At 39.2% G+C, this 12,246-nt stretch overlaps 1 protein-coding gene across 8 annotated transcripts in view; it reads right to left on the bottom strand.

The window, feature by feature from the left end:
* Zfhx4 (zinc finger homeobox 4) overlaps positions 1–12,246 on the bottom strand; it is a 197,316-nt gene that overhangs the window by 159,299 nt on the left and 25,771 nt on the right. For 7 of the 8 annotated variants that reach the window (XM_031376298.1, XM_031376295.1, XM_031376297.1 and 4 more), the window contains exons 2-3: positions 6,919–9,554; positions 5,574–6,076 (exon numbers count right to left, since the gene is read on the bottom strand). In XM_031376298.1, coding sequence (XP_031232158.1) covers positions 5,574–6,076; positions 6,919–9,508 — 3,093 coding nt within the window. In that variant the 5' untranslated portion in view covers positions 9,509–9,554. The remainder of the gene's footprint in view (positions 1–5,573; positions 6,077–6,918; positions 9,555–12,246) is intronic. The other variant, XM_031376301.1, reaches the window with a different exon arrangement.

The raw sequence follows: 12,246 nt of genomic DNA, 5'->3' as shown, positions 1-12,246 counted from the left end.
CCCCCCAAAAAAGTAGAAAGGCATTTACAACTGCAGATGCTTCTGTTTCCCTTAATTAAAAGAATGCTTGCTTAGAATTGCTCAGGAAGTTAGCTAAGCTTGCAGCATGGAGTACTTCATGGGTAGAGGACCCAGGAGGAAGCAAAATGGCACCTTAGCACATACAGGGAGACACAGTGTAAGGACAGTAACCATACAGAAAACAAAGACAGGAGCCAGCCGATGGCGTATTTTCTTTTAAAAAAAAAAAAAGTCTGCCTAGGTTTGATAACAATTTCACATTGTTATTTTATTTACCCTGACATAGATATAAGATTGGCTAAAATTAATCATCTCTGGGGACTCGCATGTTTATATTGAATAACTTTGGGGTTATTTTTCTTGCCTTGCGGGTGGTAAAAAAAAAAAAATTCTCCGCTCACAGTATACCTTAGCCCTGCCACATGAGTACAGTCACACAGAAGTCTACATTTGTACTGACGTGGTCTGGTTTGCACATGGCTATGGTTCAGGCAACACCATGCTTAGGAACCGAAGGCTGTGTAGTCAGAAGGGCCAACCAATTACAGTGTGATCGGAACCCATGACTTATTAATCATTTATTAGCTACCCCAGTTTCTCTTTATTTGATCTGTGTATTTATTAGTTCTAAACATTATGCGAGCATGGATTGTTCTACTGCAGAAATTACTTTTTCAACCTCTGCCTATCTTTTAATATGAGAATAGAATGGAATAATTTGAATTGTGATTACTTACAAAAAAAGAAAAAACCCTACAACTGCTATTAAATTTCACACTGCTTTTCAACCTTGAAATGAACATTAATGTGAAACTAATACAAAAAAAAGTACAAAAATATTTCTATACTCAGGTCAGTGTTTACTCAGGGAAAAGAATAAATTTTGCCAAACCAAGTTTCTTCCTCTAAACAAATGTCTAAATAAGATTAAGAAAAACTTGCTTGGATGTTTCACAGCATCCCCATATTGCAATTTCCTTTTACACAGTGACCTTTAGGAAAATGTGTTACCACACCATCTCCCACAAGCTTTCACCATTACACAATGACACCGGTGACTAAAATGCTATATGTCTGGTTTATCGGATTTTAAATGACAAAGTTGGACTCGAGCATAGAGTTGTGAAAGTACCAAGGGCTGACTGATAACCTTCAAACCATTCAGTATTTTCTACTAGTAAATACAGCGAAGGGGTAGGCAATGCCAACTACTCTGTGATTGGTTTACATCCTACGCACACATTCCTCACTGTGCATCCTTCATTGTCTTCTGCGTCTGTGCTCCCTCCTCTTTGAGTTTTAGTTCTTAATCTGGGTCCTTTCTTCCTATCATAAATAATGAGAAACATTGAAAACTGTTCCTTGCGTCAGTGTTGCCCTGTAAGTACCTAGGACTAAGCCTTATGTGTGTGCCATAGCTCATGACAGCGACGGGCTGGTGCTTCAATGCGTTTAGCCTTTGTGAAATCCAAATAGGAAGACAGCATTGAGAAACTCAGATAGCCGCCTTTGCCTCACTCTGAGCAGAGGCCGGGAGGAAGACTGCTCATGTCTTTAAGCTTTTGACTTTGAACCAGAAAAGTGGTGAACACTCATACATTCTCAAGAAGGAAGAGGGTTGTCAGAGGGCATGGTGAGCTAAGCATAGGCCTGCTCCATAATAGGGCAATAGTTAAGTCAATAGGCTGGCCAGAAAAGCCAGCTTCACAAAAGCAAGAATATTCTCTAGGGTAGTCTGGAATATTGCCCAAACCTTCCTCGATTGTCCTAACTTTCACGTCTAATACTAAATAGCTGTCATTACAACTTTCCACTGGACTCATCAGAAAATGCCATGGCTCATTACAGAAGCCGAACAAGTTACAATGCATTTTTAAGATGAAGACTGAGAGAGAGGGAAGGAGGTCCTTCAGCCACACTCCTCAGGTGCTTCATTAGTTTCTGACATCATTCAAACATTTAGTAAGGACCCAGTATGTGAAAAGAAGTCACTAAAACATTTAAGAGACTATAAAAACATAAAATTAAAAAAAATATCATTTAGCCTAGTACATTGACTACCTTAAAACCACAGTTACATATTTACATATGCATGTCTGTGGTTATTAACTTGCAAGACCAATTTTAACTGTCTGCACACTTAGCATTTATGAGCCTCCCTTTAAATACTCATCCGGACATTAAAAGAAAAGATTAAGGATAACGAATTCTTTTCTTTTTTGTTTCCTTTTCCTTGACCAATTTTCTTTCGTCGTTAGTGTTTCTAGTAAAAAAAAATATGTCAATATAAGATTGTTTTAGAACTTTCAGAGAACTTCACTGAAAAAAAAAATGAGGAAGATTTTTAAACAATGATAGAGTTGGTTTTTAGAAAAAAAGGTCCTAGGAAAGTAACACTGTCAAAAGTGAACACAGCTCTACTTTTTTCCCTAGTCATCTTTAGAAAGCAACATAGTGGTATTTTTTCCAGTCATTGTTAGAAGTAGACATAACAGTATTTATTTATTTATTTATTTATTTATTTATTTATTTATGTCCCATATGGAAAGACCATCAACACATTCTACCTCTAGGTTCTTTGCCAAAATATCATAGCCCACAAGCCATGTACCCTAAACATAAAAGTAGAGGTGTTGCTCTGGTCAACTAAAAGAAATAATTTTTTACTACCTTGCATCTAATGTTAAATCTGCCTAAATCCTGCCAAATACATTAAAACAACATCTGTAAAACAGATTTTCATTAAACTGATCGGTTTGAAGGTAAGCAGCTCAAGAGACAATGCTTTTATGCTAACCTTTAACCTTTAACCTTTACCCTCCTTAAACGGAGTAAAGCGCATAGTTCTTTTAGGCAATGCTTCTTTGGCTTGACAGAACAATGAGTAGAGTGTTTTATTCAAATAGAGCTGACATGTCTCCACATTTAGAGCATTATGAATCAATATGTTGTCAATAATGAGCAAAGCTCTTTTCCTGCAGTTCTGTATCTGTCTTACAAATGGAGCCTGCTACTTTCCTCTAGTGTCCAAATAATTCACAATGTGAAATGGTGCAAATTAAACTCTTAATAAAAATAAATTTTATAGAGAAGATTATTGTCTATTCATTAACTATGAAACTATTTTAAGTCTAATTTTAGCATTTAAGCCACATGACAAACTATGATTTTTTTTTTTTCAGGCCTGAGCCAATTTGTTAGGTTCTCATCTAAAAGCAATTAATGATACTTATGAACCAATTTTATTTCGCTAAAACAAGCTAGCCAAGCCAGTCTCTTCATCACTGTGCTTGAAATAATCTATGTCTGAATCAAATAGATTCTGAATTGAGTTTGGAAATATCATGTTTAACACACAATTACTCAGTTTTAGTTTTTCTATTCTAGAATTATATAAAAATAGATGAATTGTCAAATAGCAGGTTTCAGGTTTCAGTACTCAAGTATTTTTGGTGTCCTTTGAATTTACTTTTTCATAGTAACTTTTGTCTGATGTCCATATTAAAGCACTGTATTAGGTAATACTTGGCTAATTAAGGAATAAACAATCAATGGTACATTATATGTTTTATAAGATCTTTAAGATAGGTATTCATCTTCTTCTTGTGGGACCTAATGTGCTTTGGTATTATAGCTGTATTTAGAATCAAGTGTTTATTGTAATGTGTTTTTATAAATTTGAGTCATTGTCCAAATGTACCTCCAAGGGAACTACAGGACGACCCCTGGAACTTTGTAAATGGCTTTGCAAGAGTAAGTTGGCCAACACATGCTTATAGAAAGAATTGCATGAATTTATACACACACACACACACACACACACACACACACACACACACATGCATGCACACACACACATACACACACACCTATACACATATGAAGAATTGTTAGACAGTTTGGTTAAATAACCTATTCTAAGAAAATAAACGAAACTCTCTCCCTTTCACTAGGTTTCTGCCTGAGAGTAATAAAATAGAAAACCTGTACATTTATAACTCTTATGCATAACATGTTAATTTAAAGTGTTAGAGGAACAGCATGAATATAAACACAGTTCATGAATATTCTATATAGCTCCCAGGGTCTAAATCTATTATTTATACACATTTAATGTTTGTTTTTTTCTCCTAGGTATTCTAAAACTTTTAATAGGTCAGATATCAACAGAAAAAAAAAAAAGTAGGCAATTGAACAGTTGTCAACTGTTGCTGCAAGACCCATGAATTATAATACAATTAATCCTTTATATTATGTTTTCAATAGCACTGAGGTAGAAGTATTCCATCTTACATTAGGGCCTGCACTCCCCACAAACAGAGCAGCCCAAATCTAATGCTTTCATTATCGATCTATGCAGTGCCAATATAGCAGGAACAAGGTTACAAATTCTCACATTGAGACTGTAGCACATCTATCTAAAATTTAAATAAGCAACAACTGAGGTGCACAGCACCAGACCAATCCAAATAAATAATTCCTGAGCCTAACCCACATGGCCAGGTCTGCTTTTGCAGTTGTGCTTGCAATTTTAAATAGGATTAGAAAAGTTATAGGTACTATAATTGTAGGTTGACTCCTGATAGTATAGTTATCACTGATTTCTAGTATAAATCAATAGATAACACTTGCAAAATGGATTTTGTAATCATATTTGGAGCTTGTTACAATGACTAATGGTTTATAATATTTTCTGAATTTTAATATCCTCTAGACAAAAGAAGTTCTTTTTAGTAAGTAACCAAGTTATTCATCATAGAAATGAATGTGGTACACTTGTGCAAGAACCAAGACTATCAAGACGATCCAGTGAACTAACTACAAAAAATAAATTCATCAGACGTTAGGGTTATTAGAAAACATCAAGACAAGTTGTGCAAATACATGCTGTTCATTACTTTCATGTATAAATAATGTCTGCATAGTTTTTCTCAGTAAAGATAAAAGAGCACTTGTCATCTTAAGAGCACATTCATGTAGGCTACACCCTTTGGGGAGGAGAGAAAGCATTACTAGTTGGGAAAACAATCATGCAACAGAACAACAAAGTTTTCTTGAAGAGACTTCCAACTGATACTAAGTAAGAGTGTGTTTGTTCTATGTCACCAAGAGTGTACATACACAAAGGAAGGTCCTATTCGTGTCACTCTTGTTTATTACCAAATAAATGATACATTTACAGTGTAGGTACTGCCTGTGTCCTCTGTTCCCTGCACCCATTAACACTTAGTGGTATTCTGTTTTTGTTTTGTTAAAACAATAAGTAAAACATAACCTTAAAATACCATTTTCCAAATGACAATATCCAGAAAACGTTTTTTTGTTGTAGGAAGCCAGTGAAGCAATTTCCACCTCTGAGAGAGGTGGGAAAGGGGCAAGGAGCAAGTCCCTAGTTTCCACTTGTGTGCATTTCATATACCTTTACGAACAGTAATAGAAACTGCATCTCGATCCTTGCACCTGCCCTATCCTCTATAGCTTGCGCTCCAAACTCTGAAATGGTTAATGCCCTTGTCTACTCTGTGCCAACGAAAATGGATGGCACCGCTTACCTTGTAGAGTTTCAGGGCTGCCTCGTGCCTGTGATTGGTAGTATGCAGACGTAATTTATCCACACTGTTGGTGTAGTAGTCACAGGCGTTACACTTTAGGTGAACGGGGTTGCCAATGGCAATGCACTTCAGCCTCCACTCATTGCTTTTGCCCCCTTCCTTAATGTGGGCCACCAGCTGGTACTTCTGCATATGCTTATCAGTCTTGCAGTGGAGCTGGAAGTTGGCTTTGAGCTGTGTGTTGTAGTTGCAGAGCTTGCACTGGTAGATATCTCCAATTACGGCTCTCCATTCCTCTTCGGGGAGAGAGCGCTCGCTGTTCACGTGCATACTTAGAGCCTCCAGGCTGTCAGAGGTGAATTTGTTGCAAACAGCACACTGGAATAGCTTCAGCGCTGGGTCACTGATATAAGGTGACAGCTCTCCTGCAGTAAGGAGGGACAGGTCATCACCCATTAGCTGACCACTGGCAAGCCGGATTTCAGGCGGCAGCTCATTATTTACTACAGGGGGAAAATTAAAAGGAAAACACAGCACACATGAAAGAATGTAAAAAAAAAAAAAAAAAAGTCTTGACAAGGAATGTGCTTTCTCTAGAGCTTAAACTATAAAAAGCTGTAATAGGATTGGATCAGGGTCAATTACAATCATCCCTTTCAACTCCTAAATTCCCTCATCAGATAGCTTTAATTACTCCTACTGGGCATGATGTCATCCTGAAATTTGTATTTTCCAGTACAAGAAAGTTGATGAATACTGTAACAAAACAGTCACATGTTTGTGGTTTAAGAGCCTAGCCTAGATAGGCTCACACAAACATTAGTTGTTATTTCCCAGTTTGTCTTAAAGCTTGATGGGATTTGCTTGATTCTGTACTTGTTGCCTAGAATATACTCCCAAATACCTGGATCAGGTAATAGGATTATGGTAGGATTAATTATGAGCAATTACAGCCATCCCAATATTTTTCAAAACTATTTAGTTAAAATCATGATGGTTTATGCTTGATGTCTTGGGGACTAATCACCAAAGCAAACCTGCAAATTCTGTCAAATTTATGGCTAACGATGGTAAACAAGGTATGTAAATTAACATTTTGTAATGGACCTATCAAATGTGGACAAACTTTGCTGACTATACGCTGTCACTAATTTCTCCTCGCTTTACTCTCTGGATTCAATTTAGCTTTTAAAGTAATGCGCCTCTTTCGCTGTTTGCCTACTCAGTTGAAGAGAAAGTCCTTTCTAGCGAACGCTCCCCCAGTTTATCAGTGCTCCTCTAAATGAGATCAAGTGGAAATATGATGAAAAGCTGACAAGAATAGTGCGGAGCAGGAAGTACTAACCAAGACCTGGTGCCAGAGCCGCGGCTGTTGCTGAGTCGAGCTGGAAGGGGTTAATCAGGAGCTGAGGATCTGCAGGATTTTCCAGCTTCATTCCCGTCAGGCCTATGTTCTGAGCCAGGTAGTACTGGTAGAGCTCAGCCTCGGCCGGGGCAAGGCCCAGGTGCAGATTATGCTGGATCTGTTTCATGTTCTGCTGCAGAAGCATCATGTTGTGCATGTGTTTCTCGCTGGTCATGTGAATCCGGAGGTTCCTCGCCACGTTGGTTTCGTAGTCACAAACCTCACATCGCCAGGTGGGTTTCTGTTTGGGTTTGGATGGGGAAGGGGTTCCACAGCCACTGAGGCTGGTGTTGGGGGCTGGGGCAGAGTGGCCAAACACCTGCTCACCATTGCCATTTTGAAGATTCTGGACATTGTTCAGGTGTTTGTCAGACTGCATATGAATACTGAGGTTGCCTTTGGTAGTGGTAGAGTAGTTACAAACCTCACAACGGAAGGGTTTATAGCCACACGTGTAACTCTCACCCCGGGCAAGCCTGGGATGAGGCTGGCCAGTCTTACAATAAACACAAGAGCCACCTGGCTCCGGGTGCTTCTCCTTCATATGGGCCTCCAGAGTCTGCTGATATTTGTAGTGCCAGTTACATTTGGGACATTTCAGGGTTTTACATGAGTTCCTCGAGTGCATCATCGTCATGTGACCGCCAAGAGACCTTGAAGAGCCCAAAACTGTGTCACATTTGGGACACTCAATGCCATTGCCTGGGGAGCCGTCTCCTCCAGGACCTGGTGTACCAGGTGTGCTCGGGGTGAAGCCATGCTGGTGTGTTGTTGAACTATCATTGTCTCCCCGGGTCGTTTCACTGGGAGGAGCTGCTGCGGCACCATCTCGACTGACACTTCCGTCTGCAAAGTCCTTGCCACCAGTGCCATAGCTATTAGTAACATTGCCACCGCTTCTTCCAGCGGCGGTAGCCTGCTTTTTCTTCTCTGTGTCATCAGCAATAGTCCCCGAGGAGGACGAGGTACCTTTTTCAATAAATTTTAGCACACTGGATGATAAAGGAGAAATGCTTTGGTTTAAGAGAGGGAAATCTTTACTACCAATACTATCGGTGAGTTCGCCTAATACTTCCTCGTCATCGAGTTCATTGGAATATGCGTCCTCTTCATCCTCATCTCCCAGTTCAGTGGGTTCACTTTTGACAGGGCATTCCCCGTTCGGGTGTAAGACGGTACTACTTTCTTTTGGCCTCTCACAGTTGTTCTCTTGGTCTTTGCTCTCTGACATCTTGCTAGATTCGGATGACGAGTGGCTGAGGGAGACAGAGGTAATTGGGGTGTTCACTACTAAACTAGACAGCCCCCCCAGGTTCACTTCAGCCTTTGGCATTTGGGTGATCCCCAGCGGCTGTTCTGCTGAGCTGGAAGGGCTTGCACTCCCCTTCAAGAAGGCAAAGCCAGCCGGCAAAGAGTCACCGTTTTCAACATGAAAAGCGCTCCATAAACCGCGGAAGGTTGGATCAGGTCCTATGAGGTTTGTAGTAGAAAAATTGGGATAAATAGAAGTGGATTTTTTTGGTTCCAGAAAGCTTATAAGAGGTTCTTTGTCTTTGCCAATCCCCTGTATTATGGCGGAGATGCATTTATTACCAAGGAGCCTCTGCTCCTCGTCATTGAGAGTCATCCGATGATCATGTACAGCATGGGTTACAAACGACCTGATATAACCAAAAGACAATTTGCACAAGAAACACATTAAAACAGGTTTCCTCTTCCCATCACTGACACAACCATCGAATTTGGACAAGTCCACATTGTTAGGGACATCTTTGGACACACAGGAGTTTTTGGCTGAGCCATCACTGGTTAGATAGTCTTTCTCTCTTTTGTGTCGAAGGTCATAGACACGGAAACTGTGCAACACAGGACCAACTCCTGCTAATGCTGAGGTATTTGGGAAAGCCGGATCGGCTGTAAATGGTTTCCCGAGGGATGAAGCGATATGAAAAGTGTTGATGATCTGTGGGTAGAATGACACTGGGGCCGAAGCTGACTGATCACTCTTCTCTCCGGCAGATGCCAGGGAGTCCAGAAACATTGCCGTTGAAAAGAGTTTGCTGCTTGCCCCAGTCTGTGCATTCTGCCCACTTTCTTTGGAGTCCTCAATTATATAAGCTGATCCATCAGGCTGGTAAACTATCTCACCTGTTAAGTTTTCCACATCACTGTCCTCTAACTCGCTGGTCTCACTCTCATCATCCTTCAGGACGGGAAGGCGAGCATTAGGGCAGTGGTGTTCCATGTATTTCTGTAAACTGGGAAAAGAAGTGGCACATTCGTTGCAGGGTATCTCCTTCGCTGAGGTGACCTGAGTGGCAGCTGCATTCTCAATGCTGAAACCCAGCAAGACTTCACTTTTGCTCTCATCCGTTTTCAGGTTGTCATGTGAGGAGCTGTTTTCCCTGTCAGGCTCTATCCCTGCAACTTTCTCTGGCACCTCATTATCAAGTTGTGCCGTTCCACATAGCTTTGATGTGCTCTGCCCATTTTCCTGCCTTGAGATAGGAGGAGAGTCACAGGTTTCCATGGCAATTGCTACATGGGGATCTCATTTCATCCAGCCTGTCAGAGACCTGGATAAAAAATAAGGTGAGAGAAGCAATTTTTATTAAATAATGACACAGCTCACTAATAGCCCATCACTAATTCACGGCTGCTGTAAACTTGACTATCTAAAAAGTTGAGGGGAAAAAACCGTAAAACCATCACACCTATCTACTACAGACAGACTTTATATAAATGTAACAAACTAATGTAGGTAGCTATCCCAGGCATTCTTACTTAAATTGCTTAGGTGTTCTTGAAACCATTCTGAGTGGTCACATGAAACCCAAATTTGTTGCAGAAATCCTGGCATTTTTACATTGTGTTTTCGGAAAAGGCATGCCCTGAGTATAAAGGCCTTTAAATCCAGTCTATCCTAGTTTCATACAAAACGGCAATAATGGATGTACAGTACAAATGACTATTTTTGTTTGAGGTTTTTTTTTGTTTTTGTTTTTTATTTTCCTTTTCTTTATCAGGCAGTAACTAGAGAAGGGAGGTGGGTATGAGAGGAAGACCAACAAATAAAAGAGCCTTAATATGAGAAACATTAAAGTTCCAGGCAGGGCAGGCCAGACTCTTCTCTAGTTTTCATTTGGCCAGTAAATCAGCTTATTGGAAATCTTCCCTGTGCGTAGGGTCTCAGCAGGTACCTAGCTGGCCCGGACTAAGCACCAATCACCATTCTTTCCCACACTTCAGGCACCTCGATGGGCAACAGAACAGATATTAATATTTACTGCGGTCAATCCAGTCATCCTAGGGGACAACCATATTCACTCATTTTGTTTTTAACTGCAATGTGTAATGAATACCATTTCATATACCATTTGATGCTACCAGTCCTGGTGAGTTGCCTCCTTCATGGCTCGCCAACATCTCCCCTGGCTTAGTGTCTTACGCAAGCACTCTAGATGAAAATCCTTCAATATTTTTAAAACTTAGATCACATACTTCCTTTGTTTCAGAAAAGAGTTAACCCAATGGAAGCCTGATCCATTTCCAATGTAAAGGTAAAACACCAAGAGAAAGTTAAGCATAGACAAGTTAAATATGTGTGCTTCTCTGTATGAGTGCATGCACCTGCACGAGGGAGGGTGTGTTCATCTGCACACTCCAAACTCTATTAGTGATGTCTGATTTCAGCTGAGCCTCTCCGACATCCCGCAGTGCAGATCCCTGTACACAACACCTGAACACTGTGAAACTTTGGTGTTTGTTTTCAGCCTATGACATAGACAATGTCTTGTTTTTATGAAACAGGTAAGCAAACTTTTCTCAATTCTTAGAATTGAAGGGACTCATAACTTCAAGGCTAACAGACCCTTATTTTAAAAGAATCCACATTTTTTACATACTGTGACAGTTTTGGAAAAAAAATAAAACTGTGTATTCTATATTACATTGCAAATTACAGCTGTTATAGATATTCTGAATCTCTGCCCCAACACTTCTCCCACCCCTGCACGCTGATACAGCCTTCTCAGTGTCTGAGAGCTATGAAGAAATGAAAAGGTTGGCTTCACCAATATTATGGCTTATCTCAGTAACTCCTTTTAAGAAGTTTGTTTAAAAGGTAGATGTCATTGGAGGTCACAGGCATGCTAAACTATTAAGACTATGTCAGTAATGCTCTTACTGTAATCAAATCTAATTTTGTTCGTCAAATCAGAGAGGAAATGATCAATTTATAATATACTTAAAGATCATCATAGATTGTTGACAAAATCAAAATTTGTTTTGGTATCGGAGACAGTTAAAATGACACTCTAATTGTCTATGGGGCAAACAACACAAAGCTTAATGTGTAATTTTAATCATGAATGAGCTGAAGGTTAATTATCTTCATGGAATGCAGGCTTTTTAAAATCTCTGAAACAATTTGATCACAATAAGCATAAAAAGCTAATAATTTTCTAATTAGTTCCCAAACATTAATGTTTACTTTTGCATGTGCTGATTCTGCATAATGTATACATTTCAAAGGCAGATAAAATGCCTGAAATAAAATACACATTGCTAAGCTGACCTCAAAAAACAGGTGGAAGGGAGGCAGAGGCTAGATATTTGGGGTGAAAACAATGATACTGTTAGATTAATAGATTAAACAGTAAGTTCTAGGAACATGGATCATACTTTCCATCAATGATCAGACTCAGTTGATACATATGTCTAATATGAAACTGATGTTCTGTACTCCAAAGAGTGAGAAAAGTTACTAAGCATAGATCACACTTGCAAATTTGTGAGCTTTAATAATAATAACCATATTATTTATTATATTAATAATAAAATTATTACTATCACTTTTATTTTTATCCTTACCATAGTTTTTATCTCACAATAAAACATATGCTAGAATTATTACACAGGTTCTGAATGTACATCAAATGTATCTCACAGAAGTTATATGTAAGCTGCAGTCCAACACCAGGGCTTGGACACATGAGCTCTACAGTATTTCTACAGTATTTACTATCCCTACAGTATTTCATTTCAGTATTTCTCTACTCCCATTATAGCTCCCATTTTTTTCATTTTATATTAAAAGAGGCAGAAGTAAAATTGTGGAAACTGCCTTAAAGTAATTCCTATCAGAAATTTGTACAAAACTTCTATGTAATTTTACATCAAAATGCCTATCATTTTATCTCAATAAGATACACATTTATCAGAAACCAGAGCAAACATATAAGTCTTCTGTCCAATTACAATTACGTT

The sequence above is a fragment of the Mastomys coucha genome, unplaced genomic scaffold (assembly GCF_008632895.1).
Source record: "Mastomys coucha isolate ucsf_1 unplaced genomic scaffold, UCSF_Mcou_1 pScaffold17, whole genome shotgun sequence".
NCBI lineage: Eukaryota > Metazoa > Chordata > Mammalia > Rodentia > Muridae > Mastomys > Mastomys coucha.
Note: the sequence above shows the minus strand (reverse complement) of the source record. Positions and strands in the feature narration are given on the sequence as shown.